Source organism: Tachysurus vachellii, chromosome 9 (genome assembly GCF_030014155.1).
Source record: "Tachysurus vachellii isolate PV-2020 chromosome 9, HZAU_Pvac_v1, whole genome shotgun sequence".
Lineage (NCBI taxonomy): Eukaryota > Metazoa > Chordata > Actinopteri > Siluriformes > Bagridae > Tachysurus > Tachysurus vachellii.
In genome coordinates this window covers 22,208,038-22,235,325 of record NC_083468.1, presented here as the reverse complement: position 1 = coordinate 22,235,325, position 27,288 = coordinate 22,208,038, and the positions used below count along the sequence as shown (strand labels likewise).

The 27,288-nt window shown below is 41.7% G+C and overlaps 1 protein-coding gene across 6 annotated transcripts in view; it reads right to left on the bottom strand.

Annotated features, from left to right (window-relative positions):
- Positions 1 to 27,288, bottom strand: part of shank3a (SH3 and multiple ankyrin repeat domains 3a) — a 242,946-nt gene that overhangs the window by 50,537 nt on the left and 165,121 nt on the right. For all 6 annotated transcript variants that reach the window (XR_009649025.1, XM_060878260.1, XM_060878263.1 and 3 more), the window contains one exon: positions 22,424 to 22,608. Coding sequence is in view for 5 of the 6 variants with exons in the window: in XM_060878260.1 (XP_060734243.1) it covers positions 22,424 to 22,608 (185 nt within the window). In the remaining variant the exon portion in view is untranslated. The remainder of the gene's footprint in view (positions 1 to 22,423; positions 22,609 to 27,288) is intronic.

Genomic DNA, 27,288 nt, shown 5'->3' with positions numbered 1-27,288 from the left:
CGAGGGCCTGGCCTGATATTTTCCAGTGTCTATCATGGACAGAGGGAAAAATGCGTCGGAGAAGTGAGGGTTTGGAGAAAGTGAAGTCCATTAGGATCATCTATCATCTCTGTGAATAAACGTGATTCTGATTTATTTCGCCGACACTGAATGATCAGAGAACGATTTCCCAGAAAATACTGAGTAGATCACGGTGGCTTAGTGGTTAGCACGTTCGCCTCACACCTCCAGGGTTGGGGGTTCGATTCCCGCCTCCGCCTTGTGTGTGTGGAGTTTGCATGTTCTCCCCGTGCCTCGGGGGTTTCCTCCGGGTACTCCGGTTTCCTCCCCCGATCCAAAGACATGCATGGCAGGTTGATTGGCATCTCTGGAAAATTGTCCGTAGTGTGTGATTGCGTGAGTGAATGAGAGTGTGTGTGTGTGTGCCCTGCGATGGGTTGGCACTCCGTCCAGGGTGTATCCTGCCTTGATGCCCGATGACGCCTGAGATAGGCACAGGCTCCCCGTGACCCGAGGTAGCTCGGATAAGCGGTAGAAAATGAATGAATGAATGAATGAATACTGAGTAGATCCAAAGCTCATAGGGGAAATTCATCCTCTTCTTTAAAAGTATATGGTCAGGTCATTTTACCAATTATCGCTAATTTTATTGGTATCGCTTCCTATTCTGTTACTTGATCGGTGCTGTGAACGTATTTTAAATTGTTATTAAAATTTCCCAGATCAGATATAGCACATCATTTAGCTAAGCAATTAGCTGTGTAACATTTGTAATCTCCATAGAAAACATATCCTCCCTCCGGTTTGTACAAACAGGCCCAGGTCTGGAAACACCATTAAGCTAAAACTCTGTTAGAAAAGAACTAGCCTGGGCTTTTTTTTTTTTTACTTCAGCTTATGCTTCTTATTAACTTTATTTCCCCTGATTTATTATTAGACAGGCAAAGTGTGCTTTCAGGCATTAGCCTATTTGTAATAATTAATTAGTCTTGCCAAGTTCATACACAGTTCTTCTAGAACAGATGAAGTAGTCAGGCTTGTGAGAGAAGAAGGACTGCCAGGACAGCATTTGAAGATTGCATTTCAGAGGATTTATATTGTGCCTGGTCGGCAGATATTTTTCTAAATTGCATGTATTATCTTCTTAAAAAGTATTTACATTTTTCATGCCTATTGCTGTCATGAACTTGACTAAAATGAAGGCAAACTGTCAAACATTTTGTACTGTCTAAACTCTTGAGAAAGGAACATGTGAGTTCAGCTGCATATACGAGGCGTAAGGGGAATGCAGCAGTTTAAAAAAATCATCATCATCATCATCACCAACATCATCATCATCACAACCACCACCAACACAACTTTCATATTCCTAAGGTAAGTAAGTAAGTAAGTTAGTTTATTTCTAAAGCACATTTAAATTCAGCTCTAGCTGACCAAAGTGCTGTACAGAGACATAACAAACAATCAAAACACAGTCAATTAAAAAAGTACACAGTAAAACAGGTAAAATATATGAAAGTTAAGAAAGAAAGACAAATTAACACTCAACAGGAAAAACCTGACGGTACAGATGGGTTTTTAGCTGTTTTTTAAAAACCCCAACAGAAGACGCATACTTTATACTGAGAGGAAGCTGGTTGAAGGAATCGAGGAACCTGAAGAAGAGCTTGATTATTGGACCTGAGAGATCTGGGTGCTGAATAAAGGTGAATAATTTCAGAAATGTAAATGGGTGCTTGACCTTTCAGAGCTTTAAAAACAATTAAAAAATTTTTAAACTGTATTCTAAAATAAACTGGGAGCCAAGGTTTTATTTAAAATCCATGCTGTCTGGTATTTCTGCTTTATACTGTACGTAATCCTGTGTACCAGTAAGGAGCATGACCTATTTGGGAAGTTTCTATCCCCCTCATGGAGCTAGTTGAGAAGATGCCAAACAAGCAATACAACAAACCAACAAACAAACACACACATTAATTATTTAAAACTTTTTGCCTAAAATCAACTCTTAAAAAAATAAGTCTTTGGTTTAAACCAAAGACTTATAAAAGGAGGTGTGTCCACATGTTTTATACACATTAAAAGAGTCTGTCATGGCATTTCATTTTGAAAAGCAATCAAAATATAAGAACATAATTTTTTTATTAATCAAAAATGAAATGGCATTTCAGTGTTAATTAGTTGTTCAGTGGCATTGTGACATTGTGAAATACACCATTATTCAATCATGTTCGCTAGCTGCGTGCTGATCGTAACACTGGGGCAGGTGTAGAAGGTTTCTTGAGTGTATTACATACATAATAAAAGATCTGTCCAAGAGCTGCTGCCTTTTGTTACAGGCTTTTCAAGCTGTACAGACGCAGTGCACGGGAACATCCGTTCGGTTCCGTATGAAATTGTGTTATTCGAGTTTTAATCGTCGCATAGATGCGTTTATAATTTGTTGAAATAATAAACAAATCGATTGGAGGTGTGCAATAATGGAACAATCCTCTTTGACATGTGTCATCTATGGCATGGCTGTTAGTTACTATGGCTACATTTTTCACCTGCTGTATTAAAAGCTATCCTAAGCAGGGTTTTTTTCAACCTTTCATATATGAAGCAGCAGGAGACAAGTGGAGCAGAGTGAGATTTGCTGCTTGCTGTGTCTAAAACCTTTTACAGCATCAGAAACATTTTCTTCTGTTCGAGTCGTCAAATTTAACGGCCATCGCAAAATCGCCTATTCTCAAATCAATCGTCAATCCACGCACAGACACACATGCACACACACACACACACACGCGCGCACAATAGCAGTGGAAGATAAGAAGTGCTTGATATTCAGAAGGAGACTCAAAGCTGATGGTCAAGCAGGTTAATGAAGGGAAAATGCCTGAAGTGAAAAGAGATTCTTTCTGGCACTGAACACACAAACTTCGAAAAGGAAAGGGCACAGAAATCTCTTAGTGTCTGCACCAAAATAGCAAACTGCCTCAGGCTAAAATGAGACAGGAACACGATCATAAGACTATTAATGAATTAATCAAAGTTATTCACTGTGAAGGTGTTAAGCGGAGAACGGTGTCTTACAGTAAACAGATGCTCATGCTGTATTTAACACAATGTGGTGTGAGCAGGATTACATTAGGCCTGTGTGTAGAGCTCAGATGTGCTCTAACGTAGTGCTGTGCAAAGCTCTGGGCTCAAAGTGCACTGATGCATGTAATAGACCTTTATTTACCATCAGAATTGAAACACACCAGGATAGCAAGACAGACCGGAGAGGAAGACATGGACCTGGGGTTGTGTGGGTGGGTCAGAGGATGAGAGGCATGTATGCATGGAGTGTGGTGTGACGGCAGCTGAATGCTGACTCCAGGCTTATGCTTGCTGTGCCGTTCGCTGAAGAGAGTCTTTCTTAAACTAACACAATGTTGGTTTGCATTATTGAAATGAATCCACGTCTTCAGAATTGTAGTTTGCTTAAACAGTCAAGAGATCATACAGATAAAATGTCCATGGCAAAAAATAAAAATAAAAAAATAAAAAAAATATTTTATACTGCATTTTAAGTATTTAACATAATAAAGAGGGAAAATAAAACTCTGTACAAAAGCATAGATCATAATAAAATGCACTGCAATATTTATATACCTTGCTATCATTTGCCCTGCCCTAAAACTCTAAATAAACTTAGTGACACATCTTTTATCACCGATGATCAGCTGGCAGAGAATAGAAGCTATGTAGAGGAAGGGAATGGAGGTGCAACCGAAAAGAATATGGGATGAAAAGCAGGCCTTAAGAGTGCAGCCAAAGGCGAGACAGTACATAAGAGAGGGGATGAGAAGAAAGTCACGACTCCCTGGGAGGAGGAGTGCAGTGGTGCAGTCCCCTGCTCATTGGTATGCTGAGCCCTGAACGACCGAGAGAAGAAAAGAGAAGGCAAAGAGGAAAGAAGGGAGGGTGTTATTTGTGAATGATAGCAGAAGCATCGTGCACCGCGAGGGTTGGGGTACTGCGTTTGATTCACATGAATACTGCCATGTCTTTTTTCCCCTATCCTGACGTACTCTCTCATCCTCCCTCTCTTTCTTATACCCAGGGGTGTAGCCTGAAATAGCTTGGCTCAGATGTTTTATAGTTCATTCCTCCGTGACTCTCTGAGTGTCCGACTCTGCTTCACCTCCTTCAGTTCCCCCGATCACTTACACACACACACACACACAGTGTGATTAGTGACGAAGTGAGTTATGATTTTGTATCGACCATGTACTGATGACACTTCATAACCCAGCAGAGGACCTATTTCCTGTTTTAGAGTGTGTCGGCTTCAGGAAACCGGCTCCGGAGCGACTATCGATTAACACACGGCTAACACGCTGAATGAGAGCAACATTAGTTAGGATGATAAATGATACAAAGCTTTGCAGAAGAAAGGTGTACGTGTATGTGTCCGCACGTGTGTGCGTGTGTTTATTGTATGGAAATTAATTTACTAATTAGATTTCATTATTGACTCTTTAATCAGCTCACACACAGCCTTCCTCAAGCCCGAAGTGCAAGGCGGTATGATAAATTAATTACACACATGCACACGGACACACACACACACACACAGAGATTACATTTTACAATACAAGTTACAAAATGTACTGTATGTGCATGGTGCATGTGAGGAATACAAACACCAATATATATATTTTAGATTACAAATATAAATGTAATCCTGCCTCTGCCTTTATAATAAGCTCCACTCTTCTGGGAAGGTTTTCCACCAGGTTGTGTTGTGTTGGAGATTTGTGCTCAGTCAGCTACAGAACTTTAGTGAGGTCAGGCACTGATGTTGGGTGAGAAGGTGGGGTTCAGGTCAGGGCTCTGTGCAGGACCCTCAAGTTCTTCCACTCCAACCTTGGAAAACCATGTCTTCATGGAGCTACATTTTTTGCACATACATTTTTTTGTTATATTGGAACAGTGTTTGGGTCTCTTATGAATAAAAACCTCATGGGTTTGACGGTCAAGTGTTCACAAACCACTGGATGTATAATGTTCCACAATCTCTCTCTCTCTCTCTCTCTCTCTCTCTCTCTCTAAACATACATCCTGATGAACACTAACTCATATTTCAGGTGATAAGGTTACTGTGAGTCTTTCTGTATAATAAAGTGCTGTGTATTAGTATTCACCCCCTTGAACTTTTCCACATTTCCACTGAATTGTTCAGCCTTCTCTAAGCAGTGTAATGTTTATTCCTTTTTTTTTTACACTGGATTTTTAATGACTAATCCTGATATTTTTACAGAACTTTGCGTTGTGTTTGTTTTGATAGCTCTTTGGTTTTCGTGATGCTGTTTGTTCTCTAATTGTGTTTTCACACTTGGCCAGAATTCTTTAGACTGCAGTCAGGACTATAATACATCAATATCAATCTATATTCTTCTAAGAAGTGGAGCGGTGTAATTTGCTTATCTTTGGGGTTCATCTCATGCCAGGCTTTATTAATTAATGTCTCCTAATTTGCAGGTATATTCCTGCCCAATGACATGGCAGAATCCCAAAAGCTCTGTTTTTGTGCTGATATCACAGCAAACTACATGCACAAAAATGACGTACGGATTTCTGCAATGAATTGATTGATAGTTACGAAAGAACTATTATTTGTGAAAGAAAACCTGAGATTACAACGTAAGCCCAACCCTAAACAAGTCCGGTCTCAGTCCTGAGTGCAGTCTAAAGAATTCTGGCCAAGTGTGAAAACACAATTAGAGAACAAACAGCATCACGAAAACCAAAGAGCTATCAAAACAAACACAACACAAAGTGTAAAAAAAAATCCAGTGTAAAAAAAAAGGAAAAAACATACAGTAACAATGCTTAGAGAAGGCTGTCCAATTCAGTGGAAATGTGGAAAAGTTCAAGGGGGTGAATACTAATGCACAGCACTTTATTATACAGAAAGACTCACAGTAACCTTATCACCTGAAATATGAGTCAGTGTTCATCAGGATGTATGTTTAGAATGTCTTTCTTTTCAGATTCAGACTGTAAAATTAATCAAGTTCAAAGGTTTGTACTGCAATTATTCTTCCCTTTAATGCATAACTAAACTAATTATATTCTTCTCTTGACTGCATAGAGATTTCTCTTGAGTTGGCCATAATGGGTTTTTTATTAGGGTTGGAATACTGTTAGATTAATCAGCTGCATGTAAACACACACAGCACATAAATTTAGGAGAAGAGATCCTTCAAACTTCTCTCAGACACATTCGTGACTGACAAAGCATCCACATCATTCATTCAGTCATACACTCACACACACGTTTGAGAGAGCTTTATAATGTGGAACAGGTCTGATGCCCTGAGCAATGGAACTGTATTCCTCGGTGTGTTTGAGCAAGTGTGAGTGTGTGTGTGTGTGTGTGTGCGCGCGTATCCCGCTGCACTGCTATACAGCCTATTATTACGAGTGTGTGATAAGTGTCTTGAGCCATCCTTTCTACTGATCAAGAATAAAGAAACACACACACACTACACACACACACAAAGACAAATTTTACACTTACACCTTTACCTCTTGCCTGTAGTAGACTTAAGTCATTGTCATAATATCTTATGTTTAAAACAATTTAACTTCACATATCTACATATCATGTGACCTTATTAAGGCTCTCCTTCAAGCATGTAAAATGTAATCCTATCCCCTACATTCTCTTCATAGTAACCCTTCACACTTTTCCTTAAAACTTCTTAACTGAGAATCACTGAAACACTCATTAATGGCTGAACATTTCCCAGCATTTCAATTAAGACACACGACAGTCACACAGAAAGTGAGTGTGAGAGAGAGAGAGAGAGAGAGAGAGAGAGAAGGGCAAAATAAATGGGCACACGGGGGTTTGACAGGATAAAGAAAGTCTTGGAGAAGGAAAGTGAGAAAGGAGAGAAGCACAGGGTCTCTTACATGCTGTATTGTAACTGTACTCACTCTGACTCTTTGAAGATGAATCACAGCTCTGTGGGAGGTTACGAAGCTTAGCTGTCACCAGATCAGTGAATGAATACATTTTTAAGGGACAGTATTTCAGAGAAGACAGTGTTTTTGCTCATTAGACGGTATACTGTATGGCATCAAAGACAAGCACAGAAAGCATCCTACTCAAAAGCTCCTAAAACCTTCTAAATAAGCAATGTTACAGGCAGGGGACAGCGAGCATCCTCACTCTAACTGAACTTTTACCTTAACATAAACACACACACAGACTGTACAAAGTGAATTCGCAGAGAAAGTTTTGTACAAAAAGAAAACTGTAAACCACTGGAATTGGTGACGCTTGACCTTGATGGTCCAACATATGCAGTGGTCAAAACCCACTACATTCACAACTCCAAAAGCTCTCAATAAAAAAAAAACCCCATAAAATTAATAATGCATACAGTGTGTGATGCCACGTAGTTTAACACAGATGAAGGATTTCCACTTTTATAGCATTACTGGCAACGTCAAGTTTAGATGAAAGAGCCTTGCAAAAGCATTAAAGATCCAGTAAATTAGCCGGTGTCTGAAAAATGCACTTTTCATTTCTAGTGAAATGATATAAAATGATATAAAATGATGTATCATGTGATAAAATGTAACTGAATACACTTTAAACCGACGCTGATACAGACTACAACACAGTAGTAAGTAGTGCTGAGAGATCGATATGAAATTAACGATATTTTCATAAAACCTTAATATAATAATATCAATGCTGTGCGCATGCGTTAAATGACTTAAAATACAATGCTTTAAAAACACGTCCACATCAGTAAATATCGTTAAATACACTGTAATAGGTTCATTATAGTAATCACATTTTAAAAAGCACAAAAACTTGAATAAATATATTGGGTGACGATCGGATATCTTAACGCTTTTACACAATAACGCTTTGTAAAATATCATCGAGGTCTTGCCTTGGGATTATTTGATACTGGATTAAAAAACAAAAAAAACAACTAAGTGGTGTTACCCTGGGAACTAGAAACAACATTGAAAGAATACAGTGGCTCAAATTTGCTCATGTGCACAATATTTCCAAGTTTATTTCTGGTTACTGTAGCCAAGGCTGCATCTGTCAATGCTTAATATATCAGCTTAGAGACTAAACTCTCTGCAGACTGCGTGGTGGCCCAGAGCGGAAAAACTAAATGATGTGAACCAGCATCATTCTATCACACAGAACAAGAAGATATCTCTACCTGCCTGTCAATTCAGAAAGCCCTGCCTCTTACACTAATGTATAGATGCTACGGGTCGGGTATAATAATAGCGGCATCGGGTCTCTGGTAATTTAAAATGAATGTGTTTTTACCGAACGGAACCGAGAAGACCCGAACTACTGTATCTCGCGTGTGTGCATCGACTTGAGTCCTTTTCCACCCTCTCCTCTGTTTGCCAAGACCGCTTGCGACATCGTGTTGCTGGCGGTAAGTAAGTTTTCGTTGAAACAGTCCTGTCAATCAATTTTGAATCCACGTGTAGCGGTTACTTTTCTGTCTGACTGGTGTGTGCAGGGCTGCATCGGTGTGTGCAACATTTGGGTCCAGTCGGGTTAAAAAAATTGCCTCGGGTCTAATTTTTTCAGGTTTGTCTCGGGTCGGGTCTTTCTTAAAAAAAAAATATATATATGCAAAAGTGATTCGGGTCACTTCGGGTCGGGTACATTTCTTTAGACCCGAGAAGATCTCTACTGTGTGTATTTCGGTGGCATGGTTTCAGAAGAAACAATGAAAGGAGAAGTTTCACCAAAATCACTGTCTATAACTTCATTCATTCAAACAAGTCAAAGGAGCTAAAGATGCCCATTAAAGGTGGGGTGTACGATGTTTGAAAGCCAATGTTGACATTTGAAATCACCAAAACAAACACACCCCTAACCCAAATGGGTGTCACCCCTGTTTTGATAGCTCCGCCCCACACATACTGTACATACGTAACCCAGGCAACTATTATGGTGGAACCTGTTGGGGCAACTGGCCGAGGGGATATTTTTATCAATAAATGAACTCAATGAGTAATACTATGGTAATACAAATGTGTTTTTGTAGTACTGTGTGTTGTACCGTGAAAGGTTTATCTCCGTTTCACGCGGAAGACGAAGTTCAGTTCTCTCCAGCGCTGGAAAGCTGATCCTATATTAACACGGGTCCTACTTCTTGCCTTATTGTAAGCCTTTTTTCGCAATTCGTTTTTTTATCCACCATGTCAGTGTTTCATTCGTTTTCTGATAATGTCAGACATGCGCACTGAACACTCTCTGACGCATATTGACAAGACCCGCCCCTTTCTGCTCATTGGCTACACGTTTGTTTTGTTTGTCGGCCCGACTCAGTTTTCTGAAGCATTTCTCGAACATTGTGCACCCCAGCTTTAAAAAGGACCCTAGGATAAATTTGCATTCACAAGAATTCCTGATACTCCACTTAAATACAAAGGTATTTAAAGGAACATTTGTGAGAATTTTCGCACAGAATTGCTTATGGCGTAAGGCTAAGACTGAGCAGATCCCACTTTAATCAACAAAAATCTAAAAAAATAAATAAATAAAAACATTAGAGAAAATGAATAACGCATGCAATGGGTGCTAGTGTGTGGTACACTGTGCAGTTGTATACACTTTCCAGCCATTTTGTTTTTACAACAACATGCAATTTTTATGCAAAAGGGAAATGATTAGTACTAAGCACAAAAAAAAAAAAACCTCAGTCATTTCAGTCTCAATTTTTTAACTGTAATGAAGGCATAAAAGTTTGAATTGAAGTCTGCAGAACATATGTGCAAATGAAATACTACTGTATAAAACAGCCTGTTGGGCAGCAAGTCGTTTAGCATAGACTTTATATGAAAAATGTCTAAAAGAAGCTTTACAGCATCTCTACTGTATGTTTTTAAACTCAAACTCAATTAGAGCATGCATTAATTCATTTATATTTATTTTAGATAGTAATTTTGAATAAAATGCTGCTAATAAAATGCTCTGGATTTAACTGTAGAACTGATGGTAAACATTACACATAATCCATTAAGATACAACAGTATAATTAATCTGTAGCAGCAAATGAATCAAGACTGACTCATGGAAATCATTCAGGACACTCAATAGCAGCGTGCGTTTGTTAAAATTTTGCAACGGCTGTGTGTCTGTGTGCAGAAAAGACATGTTAGTACATGAGTATGTAGTGTTTATGTGCTCTATAAACGTTGCCCTTCATCAGATCTGGAAGCACACAGAGAGCTGCCCTCTCCCCCACCGGTGTGTTAATGAACCATCACAGGCAGGGAGATATTCTTTCTCTCTCTCTCTCACACACACACACACACACACACACACACGCACACACACACACGGACATTTTCCCATCTCTCTCACTTGTACTAATGTCTCTATTCAATGGCTCTATCCTAAAATCTCTCAGTCGTAATGTTCTCCTCTATTTTCCTTGTGTTAATAACTTCATTCATGTCTCCCTCTCTCTCTCTCTCTCTCTCTCTCTCTCTCTCTCTCCAAGTCTTCATGCACTTCAGTTTTATTCTCTGGCCAATCTGAGCCAGCATTTCATCAGCACAGATGACAAATTTGTTTTTCTAATTTGCCACATTGGTGGTATCTATTAAAGAGTCATGATCAGGATGAAGCCCAGGTTTTCATGCTAATCACAGCAGAGTTTGTCACCCATGCATGTGGCCATATGGATTCACATTTGCGTTTGGAAATGCTAAATTTGTTTAAAATGGTACAGTTCCTTTTCATGGTCAGGGTGGTTATTAATTCCTACTTTAGATTAAAGATTAATTGGGATGGACTCAAGGGTAGAAAATACTGATAACCTCATCACTGACCTAGCTTATTAATAAAGAATTAAACAGCATAATCTTACTTATTTACAATTGTGACCATAAGGTTACATTCACTAACACTTCAACATTGTCCATGGGATTAAGGTCAGAGTTTGTGATTATCTATCCACTTTACTAGGAACACCGGTTCCTTTTCCTGTTCATGCAAAAAAAAATACATAACTTACCAAAGTGAGGTAAGTAACTGAAGATGTCTGTGGTGTTTTTTGTGGTTTAATCTTCTGCTTCACATTTTTACGGTCACGTCTGGCACTATCACGGTGCAGTGTGTTTTGCTGTGATACAGTAGATGGCAGCTCATGGCTACTCTTATGCTCCATGGACATGCCAGAACTAAATGCAGTCTATCAGCTTCCACTGCCAGTCTGTCCATCTCTGACCTCCAACAGCCTCACCAGCTCCAGACATTATCCCCACATACTCTCAGCACCCTCCCCTTCCCACTTCAAAACATTAACAGCATTTAACAGGCGTCCTTATTCAGAACTACTTACATTTTTATCTCATTTTATACAACTGAGCAATTGAGGGTTAAAGGGCCTCCATCAGGGGCCCAGTAATGGCAGCTTGGTGGACCTGGGATTCAAACTCATAATCTTCCTATTGGAAGACCAACACCTTAACCACTAGGTTACCACTTCCCACCTTTCCTACCCCATCTCCACACACTAACACCATCCCCATACATGCCAGACACCGTCACCACCTCATCACTATACACTAACACCATCCCCATACATGCCAGACACCGTCACCACCTCATCACTATACATTAACACCATCCCCATACATGCCAGACACCGTCACCACCTCATCACTATACACTAACACCATCCCCATACATGCCAGACACCGTCACCACCTCATCACTATACACTAACACCATCCCCATACATGCCAGACACCGTCACCACCTCATCACTATACACTAACACCATCCCCATACATGCCAGACACCGTCACCACCTCATCACTATACACTAACACCATCCCCATACATGCCAGACACCATCACCACCCCATCACCACACACTAACACCATCCCCATACATGCCAGACACCGTCACCACCTCATCACCACACACTAACACCATCCCCATACATGCCAGGCACCATCACCACCCCATCTCCACACACTTTAACACCATCAGCACCCCATATCCACACGCTCTAACACCATCACCACTCCATATTCACACACTCTAACGCCATCCCCATACATGCCAGACACCATCACCACCCCATCACCACACACTAACACCATCCCCATACATGCCAGACACCATCACCACCTCATCACTATACACTAACACCATCCCCATACATGCCAGACACCGTCACCACCTCATCACTATACACTAACACCATCCCCATACATGCCAGACACCGTCACCACCTCATCACTATACACTAACACCATCCCCATACATGCCAGACACCATCACCACCCCATCTCCACACATTTTAACACCATCACCACCCCATCACCACACACTAACACCATCCCCATACATGCCAGGCACCATCACCACCCCATCTCCACACACTTTAACACCATCACCACTCCATATTCACACACTCTAACGCCATCCCCATACATGCCAGGCACCATCACCACCCCATCTCCACACACTTTAACACCATCAGCACCCCATATCCACACGCTCTAACACCATCACCACTCCATATTCACACACTCTAACGCCATCCCCATACATGCCAGACACCATCACCACCCCATCACCACACACTAACACCATCCCCATACATGCCAGACACCATCACCACCCCATATCCACACGCTCTAACACCATCACCACTCCATATTCACACACTCTAACGCCATCCCCATACATGCCAGACACCATCATCACCCCATATCCATCACCTGTCCCGTTCCAGTAAGTGGATTTTCCTAAGGCCAAATGTTATTTGCATTCCATCAGACCAATGCATTCTAATCCCATCTGATACTACAACAAAAAAAAAAAGCAAACTGGTTTCTTTAGAGTACTAAAAGTGTTAATGTTTTAAAATGCTTAATCGGTGAACAGACTATTAATATACAGCCATGGAAACTGCGCTGTTTCTCTTCTTTTCTTGCTCTCTCTAGCACCCAGAGAAAGATAAAAGAAAGTAGGGAAAGATGAAACGCCAATGAGTCTGTTTGCTCTGACAGCAGCATGTAGACAGGTGCAGTAGACCTGTAGCCATTCACTCAGCAATCTGAACAAGGCATTCTTTCTCATGTCTGATGCACACTGGGAGGCTTGTGACTCTGTCTTATCCATTGAGTTGAATAGAGTGCGCTTGGGAGAAACAGAGACAATGAGGAACATTACCATTGAGAATAAAACGATAAAGCAGCAGAGAATAAAACTGTTACATCCTGGGCCTGCATTTGGGTTTCAATTGGTGGCTATTCAGTTCATTAATAATGAATAGTGCATAATGAACTAATTAATTACTTCCTGTTTGAAATACAAACAGCTCTAAAAACATACAACATCCATTGTCAAAAAAAGGGATTTATTCAGTTGCCGCCTCTTACGGTATCCTATGATATACATATAGTTTTATAATTTACACTAAACATATTGAGAAAGTATCAGATATGTATGTGGCATTCGTTTTTGTTTCATCTAAAGAGATTTCTAAATCGGAAACACAACCTATTATATAACAATACAAAACAAAACAAAACTGAACGTCATACTGTTTAGCATGAAGCTCTGATATTTTTCCATAAGTACACTCGTAAGATCATGCTATAAAACTCACTCACTCCCTCACTCATCTTCTACCGCTTATCCGAACTACCTCGGGTCACGGGGAGCCTGTGCCTATCTCAGGCGCCATCGGGCATCAAGGCAGGATACACCCTGGACGGAGTGCCAACCCATCACAGGGCACACACACACACACTCTCATTCACTCACACACTACGGACAATTTTCCAGAGATGCCAATCAACCTACCATGCATGTCTTTGGACCGGGGGAGGAAACCGGAGTACCCGGAGGAAACCCCCGAGACACGGGGAGAACATGCAAACTCCACACACACAAGGCGGAGGCGGGAATCGAACCCCCAACCCTGGAGGTGTGAGGCGAACGTGCTAACCACTAAGCCACCGTGCCCCCATGCTATAAAACTATTTATATTAATATTTATTATTATTCAGTATCTGCTGTGAATGATTTAGTTAATAATGTAAAATTAGTAAGAAAGGTAGCTACTGTAGTCTGGAGCTGCCAAGACTTCCTGTGAGTTTAAGTGACTCTCTGTTCAGAAGAAGACTGTCGCAGAGTCAAACCTTGTCTGGCCCACACCCACAGCTTTTCCAGTCCATCCACGACACTTGGCTTATCAGCACATCAGTTAGAGACAGCTAATCGATAGGCTTTCGTGCATGCCTGTAGTCTGTCCTTGGGAACAGTTAGCGGCTCAGTAAGCTCGGACGCTTCGAGCCTAAGACAGAAGCGATGTGAACAACGCGCTAGATGTCAAAAGTGAAATAAATATCAGTGAGGACAGCGCAGAAAGGTGCACACAAAAAGCTAAGGTAAGAAATAGACAGTAATCAATCACTCTGTGACTTTATCCTGTGTTTGACCCACAGTCACAAACTATTCTGGTGGGATATAATGTGGAAATGGACAAATAGTAGGCAGGGGGAGAAAAGGAGAAAGGGAATAAGAGTGAGAGAGAAGGAGATGATGTAAGACATGCGTAGAGCAGAAGGTTGTTTTGTGTTGGCGGCACAGGGCCATGAGTGTGATAATATGGGACAGATGAAGGTGTGTGTGTGTGAGTGTGTGTGTGTGTGAGAGAGAGAGAGAGAGAAAGAGAGAGAGACAGGTGGTGGGAATGGTAACGGGGCAAAGGGTTGAAAAGAGGCAAGGTTATAGATGGGCACCTGCTGCACTATTACAAGGAAGTCACGCCGCAGTCAGATTTACATTAACCTTGGGGTTAAAGATCCCACACCAACACACAGAAACACACACTAATACACACATGGCTACACATGCTTGTTTGAATGCTACATGAGCTTTTAGAGTAAAACAAAAATACGGATAATTGAGCCTAATGACAGGTGATCTTAAGGAGACATCTGTTAATCAGTATGAAAACAGTTAGTGCCGGTGCATAGCCATATCATCGCTGTGTGCCTGCTCAGTCTATCCCCATCAAGCTATTAGTAATCCAATTAATCAAAAAGACAAGCACACAAACACTTGCGCATGTGCACAGATCCAATCAGTGATGTGAAATAACTTTAACAATGCATTATTAATCATGCAGTAGTGTAGGAGAAAAGACACCTTCGATCATCAATCGTTTTAAAAGAGTGGATCAGAAGAATAGTGGAGGTGAAATTGAGAGAGTAAAAAAAAAAAAGCAAAGAGTCTGTCGGGTAATGAGAGAAATGAGGAGTATGCGAGAGAAAGGACGCTCACACTTTAACAAAGAACACGCACAGATACTCAACACAGCACTGTTAAACTACTCATTAGGTTAGCAATCATGTTGGAAACTGCACTGAAAAGGAACAACTGGGTGAAAGCATCGTTTCATCCAGTTCTATTTATTTACTTGCCAATTTTTGCTTCCTTTGCTCTGCAACAAAGGCTACAAAGTACAAAATTAGCCATAATCACTTGCCCAAATCTTCATAAACTTACTGATCGTACACTGTTCAATTATTTCGTTATTTTGTTCAGTGGATCGAAAGTCTACGGTATCAGTAGGTTAAAACAATCTTATGACCTTTATACATGATGCCACCTAATTAAACTATGTGGAAAAACACTACAGGTTATCTAAGACCTTCCTAATGTTACAGTTTGTGTTCATGTTTATGAACACACAACAAGTCAGACAGTACTGAAGAACTGGATGTGGGTTGAGTCATATTTTGGTGTGTGGGCATTTATTTATGGAGGAGATTTTGTATGAGTCACATTTGTCTAGCCACATAGTCCCTGTACAAATATAAGGACACCACAAACACGAGTGCCATCATTTGGGATATACACATTTATAAGATAATCCCAATAATATAAATACATTTAATCATTTGCCAAATCACTCTAATGTGTGTATCAGGCTTTTACCTCATTCAAAAGTAACTGTACATCTTTTTAAGCATTAATCAACAGTCATATCCCTGTTGTCAGACTGAGCCAGCTGGCTAAGTATATTTTACTGAATCGTGTCTCGGCCAGAGGGCACGGTGGCTTAGCACGTTTGCCTCACACCTCCAGGGTTGGGGGTTTGATTCCCACCTCTGCCTTGTGTGTGTGGAGTTTGCATGTTCTCCCCGTGCCTCGGGGGTTTCCTCCGGGTACTTCATTTTCCTTCCCCAGTCCAAAGACATGCATGGTAGGTTGATTGGCATCTCTGGAAAATTGTCTGTAGTGTGTGATTGCGTGAGTGAATGAGTGTGTGCCCTGTGATGGGTTGGCACTCCGTCCAGGGTGTATCCTGCCTTGATGCCCGATGACGCCTGAGGCACAGGCTCCCCGTGACCCGAGGTAGTTCGGATAAGCGGTAGGAAATGAGTGAGAGTGAGAGTGTCTCATATATACACATAACCAGCAGTGTGTTTTATCCCATACCTCATGTTCCACTCTAGTGTCCTTATGGTAACAACTGGAGACAAATCAGCACCATGGGCACCTGGGGCAAGCAGATTTTGTGTCCAGACTATTAGTTTTTAATTTGCAGTGTCCCAGTAGACAAATTCAAAACCTCAAAAACTCCTAATTGTCTTTCATAAGGCAAAAGTTTTCTTTATAAATGTTTGAACTTGACAGTGGTGGGAAACTCCTGGATGCTGTACATACTGTATATCACATACTGTACTACTCACTCTGAATCCATCCACCTGCTGCAGTACACATATCCCCGGAGGTCCGACGGTTAATATTACTTTTACTGGGTGGTGTAATTAGTGTGTATGAATGACTTTATAGAATAAGGAACACACAGGTGACAAACAATGACAAAAAAAAACTCAGTGTAAAGTAAAACTTTCCTGCTTGCACAACATGCAGCCAATTTTACACATTTTTAAGAGAAAATAAAAAATAAAATAAAGTCTGCTTCAAAAAATTTTCATTGAGGGTGCAAATGCATTGTGCAATATAATCACACCTTTTTATTTCCATTAGTCTTAATTAATGTACATAATTAGCTAACTAACTGGTTTCCAGGCAACCTAAGCAATGGAGCGTCCACTTGTCCAGTGGGATAACTAATGAATTTATAAAGATTGGAATAACCAAAAGGGCACAGCGTCTGCACCAGTTCCCCAGACACTATTCGTCAGAAACAAACATTTGTGCTACAAAATGCTGGTGAGACAGTGACTGATAATATCAGACACAAAATCTGATTTACAGCGCACACACTTCCTGAAGACAAGACACGTTCATTGTGTCTAAATCAAAACTACAGTAAGCTCGTTTAGAAGATCCGCTCACGTCTACTTGGTACGTTTTAATCTTTGCAACACATGCAATAATCCACGGTATCTCCTAACCCAATATGTGTACAAACGAACGAGAGATAATGCAGACGATATTACAGAAAACAGACTCATCTTTGGCTGAATATGTTATTTGGATCAGGGGAAAACAGAAATTTGGGTCACAAAGTCCAAATCCTAGCTCAATCTCAACAAAGACAGATTTCCGGCACCGTTTCAAATGTCACATCATTTGGCAAGAGCACATAGAAAAATGAACCGTAGGCACCTGTTGCTAAGATACGAGAAGATGCATGTTCAGTTCCTGAGTACAACTACAGCTGCATTTTATACTACGAGCGGATAATTGGACAATGCAGAAAGTTTGCAAATTTTAGACAGGAATTCCATACTATGGCATATGGACTTTGTACATTTATTATACTGAAGCGATATTAGAAATTGCAACACTGATCTTGTCAACAGAAAAAAAGACATGCATGTCTAACACCAAAACTATTATTTGGACTTCTGAGCAAATCTGCGAGGAAGTCATGTTTTGAATGCTCAGTGCTGAGCTGTAGAGGTTCCTGAGAGCAGTTTCCATCCCCTCACCAGTTTAGGGAACCGATAGAGCCGATTCTCCTTCGTCTGTACAGTACGTATTCGTCTTTCAGACAGTCGTGAATACGGAACGGCCGTAAATAACAGCCAGATTAGACATTCACAAACATGATTAATGACTCTGGGACATTCAATGTGTACAGAATATTAACAATCATGTATGTAACAAGAGACTCTCGAAAATTATATAAAACCCCGGTATACTGATAGTGATACTGTCAAATGAATTCCCTTCATTGAAAAGGGCAGAGCTGGATTTCTGAGAGGATTTAGTTGTCTAAGTGACCTCAGATAGCCTGGACTTCTCAATAGACTTCTCAAATTTAGTCAGAAACTTTTAGGTGTGAAAATGTGGGTTATTAAATCTACGAGGTATATCAAAAGCACAACAATCTAGTCCTTTTGTCTATTTCTTCCTAAACCAATAGCATAACCATGATACATGATAGATAGATACTGTAGATAGATAGATAGATAGATAGATAGATAGATAGATAGATAGATAGATAGATAGATAGATAGATAGATGGATGGATGGATGGATGGATGGATGGATGGATGGATGGATGGATGGATGGATGTATGGATGGATGGGGCCGGGATATATCTAGTGTATTTAGTGTAGCATCTAGTGACCTCATTTTCTTTAGGTACAGCTACCAAGCTGCATGGCCTGTGAATTCACCTAACTACAGGAGGTCAGGAATTCTGGATTGTCCTAGAAGTGTCAGTGTAGACAAGAGCCTACCTGTCCAGGCAGACCTAAGAGACTCTACAGGTTTCCATGACAGTCTGTATTATTACTGCAGACTTTACATTTTACATTCACAGCATTTGGCAGACGCTCTTATCCAGAGCGACTTACATTATCTCATATGTATACAACTGAGCAATTGAGGGTTAAGGGCCTTGCACAGGGGCCCAGCAGTGGCAGCTTGGTGGACCTGGGATCGAACTCACAACCTTCTGATTGGTAGCCCAACACCTTAACCAGTAGGCCACCACATGCCTAGTTTTTCACCACATGAGACTTGTTTTTCAACCGATCAGATAATCACCAGTCTCATACTGAGTGAACAATGGTGTGTGAGAACTGGAGATACAGTCTACAGTCATGTGTCAGGGTCATGTTCGATCTGAGGCCTATCCCGGGAACACTGAGCATTAGGTGGGAATACACCATGAATTAGGCCATCGCATTAAACACATACACACAAACACACACACACACACACACAGCAAAGGACAATTCAGAGGAGAAAATGTACCTACTGAGTGAGATGAACCCCAGAGAACTGATAGGATTATCTCTCATAATTTCTCATAATAAGAAACATAAGATAAATATTCAGGATATGTCTTCAGTAAGGATAATCTAGCCTGGCCCAGGATTGTTGAGAATAGTCAGTTCATGGGAGTCTACACAGGTCCAGAACCATTCAATGCAGCTCAAGCTGGAACTTCAACAGCACAACTATCTAAAACAGCATTCACAGTTTCTTTATTTTTGTATAAGTAAAAGGAAATACTGGAAAAATGATTTAACGTTTCAAGAAATAGGGAATTTAGGATAAAAGAACAGAATAAAAATAGGAAAACTCTCATGTTTACCAAGCGGGATTTCCTCATATGCAGTTTTCCCCTGTACACACCAGACAACGAGAGAGGAAAAACGCGAAAGAAGGAGAGATGAGCAAGTGTGAAAACGTGTGGGAGATTTCACAGCATGATAGTGTTGGTCAACATAAATTGAAATGCTAAACAATCAAAACAAACCTGGAATGAATCTTGAGAACATATCCTCATCATGACCTCAGATCCTTCTGCCTAAATGCCTTGAGTTTCAGTTACACAGCTATTACAGGACTTTATATTTTCTTGTCCTGATCCGTAAGACCCGAAAATAAGTTGGGAGCGATTAGATTTCACTCCTCATTAATTTTTTCAGACAGTGTGAAAAAAAAAGTGCTTTATAGAATTAGCAACTGCAAACAATGAGACAAGAGGTGAAAGCGTGCTGTTGTCAGATCGGGTTCCAGATCCTGTTCAAGCAGTTTGAGCTTTGAATCTCAGGTGTTCAGTAAAGGTGTATAATCAGGCAGGGGTTGAAAGGTATTCTACAGCTGTTTAGGTCAGCGGAGTGGATGAAGTTATCTGTGCCGCTCTGAAAATGGGGGGCAGACAAGATGGCTCTCGCTATCAGTACCTTCTGCATTAATGAATGCAGATTAAAGGAGGGACATTATAAATGGATCAGGAGAGTGATGGCGGTGAGAGCACAGCCGCTGGGGCTCGGATGGTTCATAAAGCTGGAGAACAATGGCACAGAGCTTTGTTCTGAAGACCTGCATGTGCAGAAATGCCAAACTAAGTGCAACCATAAACCCGTTAATGTGAGAAGTGAGATACTAAAATACACGCAAGATTCTAATGATTAATATAAATAAGCCGCTACTAAACCAAAAGAAACTAGGCGAGCTACACGTTTCACTTTAACTGTATTATTGTACAGTATGCTGTGGGAGAAACATTTGAAAGCTATTAGTGCTTTAGACATATGGTCCTGTTATGTCAGAGTATTCTGACGTATTTCTGGCATATGGCTTTGCTGGCAAATTTGTTGACAAAAGGCAAAATGCCACCAGCTCGTAGCATCACGTCCACCAGCAGCACAGCAGCCATCCTGGCACTCACCGGGTTCAGTGGCACCTGCTGCCCAGAACTAAAGCACAGGCATGGGGTGAGTGTGACCTCTGGTGTTCTAATTTGGAGGATCAGTGCACTATATATGTATGTGTTTGTGAGCATGCATGCGTGTGTGTGTGTGTGTGTGTGTGTGTGTGTGTGTGTGTGTGTGCGTGCATGTGGCTCTGTCTGTAGTTAAGTGCAATTTTACATGAAACAAAATGAAACTGTGAACTGCACGGAACAACAGAAAAAAAACTTAATGAAGGGGATGAAAACAGATAGGTGGGAAGATTACTCTGTGTGTGTGTATGTGTGAGAGAGAGAGAGAGAGAGAGAGAGAGATCAAGAGCATCCAGATAAGTGCAATGCTCTGTACCTTCCACTGCATTTGTGTGTTTTTTTGGAATGAAGCATGTATGGACACAACAGCAGAGTAATGCATAAGCCAAGAAACATAAGCAATGGTGGGTGCACACACACACACACACACACACACACACACACACACACACACACAGGGATGTAAAAGAAAAAAGTAAGGGAGGCAAAAAGAGAGAGCTTGAACACTTTAGTGTATCTAACTGAGTTCATTCATAATAGTTAGCTTTACTCTCTCACACACACACACACACACACACACACACACACACACACTATGTTCTGCAGTGTTTATTCCATTCATTTTTCTCCTCATGATGTCATACAACAAAATCTAATCTCTTGCATGAAAATGAAAACTCTAATACAGAATGACGAGTGGATCCTGACTGTAAAGAACTCCACTAACACTCGAAGCTGGACATGTTACATTACTAGCTATCAGATTCAGAGCATGTACAGACCATCCTTACAGCACAGCTTTTCATATGGGCCACATAATCTAAGGGATGTGCTCTGCATTACTAAAGTCTGCTGAGTAATACTGTGTGCTAATTGAGAATGTTAATAACGAGCGAACACGTTACGGAGACAAGAGAGAGAGAACAGTCGGATGTTAGCTAGCTAACTAAAACAACAACGTTTCTGTATGGTTCATTTTATTATAACACCCATTAAAATGTAGAACTCTGAGACAAGGACAGAATTAGTGCGACTTGTGATTATCTGCTCCTTTCCGTTGTGCATGACGGGACAGGATCGCGCTTATAGGTGATCTGAGACACATGAGCTTACAGTATATTTCCTTTTGTCCTCTTTTAGTAAGAAGAATGAATTGTACCTGTACCTGTACACCTGAGTTACACACGCAACATCATAACAGTTTTACTGAGATACTGATTAATACCACATGAGCTGATACACAACAACCGACTCTATATTTAAGTTTGCTGAAGTTGAAAACATATCAAACAATCATTTTTAAACTGATAAATGATAAAAAAAAATATATAGATTGAAAAATACAGAATATAAAATTATTAAGTGAAGTGAAATATTAAAATTATTTTAAAAACGTTCAACCGTCACTATACATTTTTTTAACAATACATTTTTTTTATAACACATGCAGTAGGTCAATGATGGAGAAGAACTCATATGATGATACCCACAGTAACCTCAGAAAGTCTGCCATGACCACACTGTTCACAACACTGGCAACCTCTCAATATCATATCATACCCCAATACCACACATCACGCTCAGTACACATTTCACCTGATAACTCTTCATATTTCATCCTGTTGCTTAACTAATATATTTGTGCTTTAGAACTGACCGACTTCTCCACAGGGAGGTGGTACTCACCTTTGACCCTTTCTCCACGGTTCAGCTGGATCTCTCCCTCTCCTTGGGGTGTGTAGGGTTTCACCACGATGAAGGTGCGCCCAGGCACGGCGCTGTAGAGTTTCCGTTTGGGCCCGCGGGCGCCGGCGAGTGTGTGTGAGGGCCCGGCGGGCGGAGGGCTGACATCCCGCTGCACCGTCCCAGGGCTGTAAACAAAAACATAGGTTACCGTGGTGATGCCAGGCAGCTGGTAGCCAAATGCAGTGGTCACTGACATGGTCCCGTAAAGTACGAGCAGGTGTGCGTGGCTACACACACACATAAACAGGTGCACAGGCACACACACGCTCGGTGTGTGCAGGTCCTCTTCTCAATAGTCCTGGACCGGCCAGGCCGTCATACAAAAGCGGCTCGCTGGTCTCCCGCTCCTTTCCTCCTCCTCCTCCCTTCTCCTCCTCCTCTTCTTCCTCTCCTCTCCTCTCCTCCCTCACGCCCGTTAGCGGCTGCCTGTCGTGCCGCGCGCCGAGAGCTCGGGCGAGCTGGGCATGTCCGCTCCCCACGGCTCTCACTTGCACACACGCACACACACACACGCTCGCGCTGACGCGGCTGCGCTCTCTTGCCGTGCCTGGGCTCACACACTCCCGCACAGACACTCCCTCTCTGCACATTCTAACCCGCACACCAAGCGTCAGCAATGACAACGTGCCCGGTGCTGGGGGTTCTGGATTGATTAGCGTGGGGAGTGAGACTTACCCCCCATCCTAAACTGCCAGCCACGCAAACACACACACACACACACACACACACACACAGTGCCGTAATCAACACATGCCCCTCCTCTCTCTCTCTCTCTCTTTCTCTCTCTCTCTCTCTCTCTCTCTCTCTCCCCTCTCCTCTCAGACTTCCTGCCCTCCCCTCTCCTGCAATATTTCTCTCTCTCTCTTCTTCCTTCCACAGCTTGCTAGCTGCTTACCCTCTCTCTCTTTATCTGTCCCTCGTTCTTGTCGAGAGACAGGTTCTGAATGTTAATGCAGCTGCAGGCTGAGTAGCTGCTCCACGTCTGTCTCATTCATCTCAGAGCCTTCCCACTTGCCCATTCATCATGAACATGCTCACACACTCGCACACACATCGCTTTTCCTCCACTTACAGTAACACAGAGAGAATAACCTGTACATCATCCCAGAAAGTATGCTTATTAAAGCAATAATAGTCTGCTTCTTTACCCCTTGATTTCCTAGCACAATGTACAGCTGTGATGCTTGCCCTTCTTTCTCCTCCACCTCCCCATCTCCCACCATCCCATGCTTTAACTTTCTCACAGCTATCATTTGAGCCATTTATGTTATTTTTCCTCAATCAGACTTCCTGTACAAAAAAAATAAAATCTGATTCATTTCCTGTTTTCCTTCACCAGCAGACTCAGACTTTATGTCTCACCTCCCTCTCCCTCTCTCTCTCTCTTTCTCCCTCTCTCTCTTTCTCTCTCTCCCTCTCCATCTTTCTTTGCCCGTACTCCAGTCTGGATGCTGAGCTCAGTGATGGCTTTCCAATTACTGCAGGGAAGCATGGAGCGAATGGACTGTAGCTCGAAAACATGCAGCGACCAGCGAGAGCAAAGAAGGATTTGAGGCAAAAGAATGAGAGGAAGGACATAAAACATAAGAGGATGAGTAAGTAGAGAGAAGAGATATGAGACAGGGCAGAGAAGAGATGGGCTTTTAAGAGATAATGATAGAGATGGAATGAAGACACTGGGAGAGAGAGAGAGAGAGAGAGAGAGAGAGAAGGCTGTCACAGAGGGAGGGCTACAGTTGTCATGGTTCGCTCTGATTCCATATCGATCAGTGTGAAGTGCCAGTCCATAATAAACAGCACTGAAAATCATGACCCGACTCTGCAGTAACATCCCATTTCACACACATCAGTCCACATGCACATAGAGGTCTGACTCATTACCTTTTTTTCTCATTTTTTCAGTTATAAGTAGATAAATGAGAACTCAGGCCCGGTTTTTTAGCAAACCGGCACCGAACGTTTCTTTTTATTATTATACGTGCGTTTAAGCTAAATCCAATCTTACTTAGTTTAATAGGCTTCATAATGTGCGCTCCTAAGGGGACCTCCTCATCTATTCATTTCTCAGAACGCTTAGTCCAAATGAGAGAGAAATCGATACTTTTTTGTGTGGCTTGGAAAAGGCTTTTATCCACTTCCTGTATTTGTGTCAGGGTTGAATGGGATCGTGGATTGTTGTTTGTTCGGTACTTGATGGTTAGTAGTGTTGAAGCAGTTGTGGTTGTGCTCTTTGTGACGCTCTAACCAGTGCCTGAGTGAAAGCCAGAAATGTAGATCATGTTGTTCTTTTTAACTTGGCACAGGATTAACGTTAAACATTTAGGTGTTAGTGTTTACAATGAGAAATGCGCAAAACACACACATGCAGTTTCTGTCACATGCAGGTTCTTCTGCATGAATACTTTGCATGCGTTCAGAAACAACACTGTTTATCACAGCATAAACTTTGATAACGAGACAGAATGTACTTTATTGTACTTTCTTCCCTTCATCCTCCGGGCCTTGAAGCTCTTTCCTCTCCCATGCCAGCAGCACTCCAGCTACAAGTGGATGAACTACCAAATCTCTCTTCATCCCCCACAGTCTCTCATCTATCCTACAGCTTTAAGCTCAAGGCCTCCGTGTCTCTCTTACACACACATTTAACCACTGAAAACCGAAACCTAAGAACAACACCTACTGAAGACGACAAGCACGGCAGAAAAAGAGTTCACTCGTCGACATGATTTGTTGTCTACAACCTGCCTGATTTGTCTTCTCGGTTCTCACCAGTTGAGCTTTGAAAACTGAAAAAAACAACAACAACAACAACAACAAAATAAAATCCTGAGCCAAAAGTCTTGAATTTGGCACATTTGGTTGTCAACAATGAGTCAGAAGTTTTCTCTTCCTCGTCACAGCTGCTGAAAAGAGCAGATGGGTGGACCGGCTAATCCAAGAGAGAGAGACAGGTCCTGCTATAGCCCACAGATGCACTAATCTCCAGAGCTCTTTAGTGTCCACAGAGCTTTTGTTTCAGTGATGAGTTCTTGCAGACCACAGCTTCAGTTTACGCTTACACTGTTACTCCAAGGTCACCTGGACATTTTTGTGACAACTCTATAGTACAAATACATGCGTTATAGGCTGACTGGCATCTCTAAATTGTCTGTAATGTGTTTCTGTGCCCTGCTTTCGGTTAGCACCACATCCAAGGTGTCTCATGAGTCCCTTCAGGCTCCTTGTTACCCTGTGTTTAAGCGCTACAGAAGATGGCTGGATTATGATTAAAGAAAACCGAAACATTTTCAATATGTGCTTCATTGTATTTGTCCCATAGGACTTACAAAATAATATGCTTTTTCTGAATGAGAGAAAAAACAGTGCTTATACAAGGCAGATATTACAAGTGAAGGGTTATTATGATGAAGGTAGTGGCATTGTTCAATACAAGCAGAAATATGGAGATAATGTTAATTGTATTGGGGGGGCACGGTGGCTTAGTGGTTAGCACGTTCGCCTCACACCTCCAGGGTTGGGGGGTCGATCCCCACCTCCGCGTTGTGTGTGTGGAGTTTGCATGTTCTCCCCGTGCCTCGGGGGTTTCCTCCGGGTACTCCGGTTTCCTCCCCCGGTCCAAAGACATACATGGTAGGTTGATTGGCATCTCTGGAAAATTGTCCGTAGTGTGTGATTGCGTGAGTGAATGAGAGTGTGTGTGTGTGCCCTGCAATGGGTTGTACACCGTCCAGGGTGTATCCTGCCTTGACGCCTGAGACGCCGCTTATCCAAGGTAGTTCGGATAAGCGATAGAGAATGAATGAATGAATGAATGAATGTTAATTGTAGATAATGTTTTTGTGTTTTTTTTTGATGTCCTCTTCACTGTATTGCATGTCAGACCGTGGTCCTGAAGCTGCAACTTTTCATTCCAGTGTATACAACTGATACGGAGGAAAGATAATAAAACCAGTTTCACTTGACACTTGAGTAATGGAAAAAGCTAGAAAAGCAAAACGCCCTGAGTAAAGGGTTTTTAAATAGAAGAACCCTAAAAAGCCATTTGCTTCTGACTGTGATGGAATGACAATGATATTCACTCCATTCATTCTCCTCCTCCTTGTCTCACTCTTTGTCCCTTTGTGTCTATCAGTCTCAGCTCCTCCCAACTTGGGCTGACTCAGTGCACTCACTGTGTATTTTGCAAGGCCTCGTGCATTTTTGTGTGTATATTTGGGTCGATCCAACGTTCTAGCAAATTTGGATGCTTGCTATTATCATACAGCCACTCCCTCTCTACCTCCCTCACCCTCCTTTTCACCTTTAATTCTGCAATGACAGAGAGAATTATTTTACCAGGTTTTGTTATTCACAGCGAGAGGAACGTGAGAAAGATGAAAGCGAAGATTTTCTTTTCCCTGTATTTTGCATTTGCCAGGTCTTCTTTGTAAAGCATGAACATGGATTAAACACGAGACAGGGCTGAGGACAGTCGTATTGACCTACTAAGCAGCCTTTCAGATCCAATAGAAACCGAGCATTGTCCTGCCATTGCGTCCTCTGACCCACTGCCTGATGGCGGCGAGGGAGGGACCCTCCTACCCTCAGCTATATCCTGAGGGTAGAATCCATCACAGAAGCTACCAGACTGAACGGCTGCTCTTTCAGACTGACACCTCATTTACCTGGGTTGCACAAACAAAATGGATTTCCTTTTCTTCATCGATAAATCACTCCATTCCCCCTCTCTCTTTCTGAAGAGTTCATAAATTGGTGGTGTAATGAAACAGCAGAAATGAAGAAAGGCCTCGATGTGACTCCGGTGT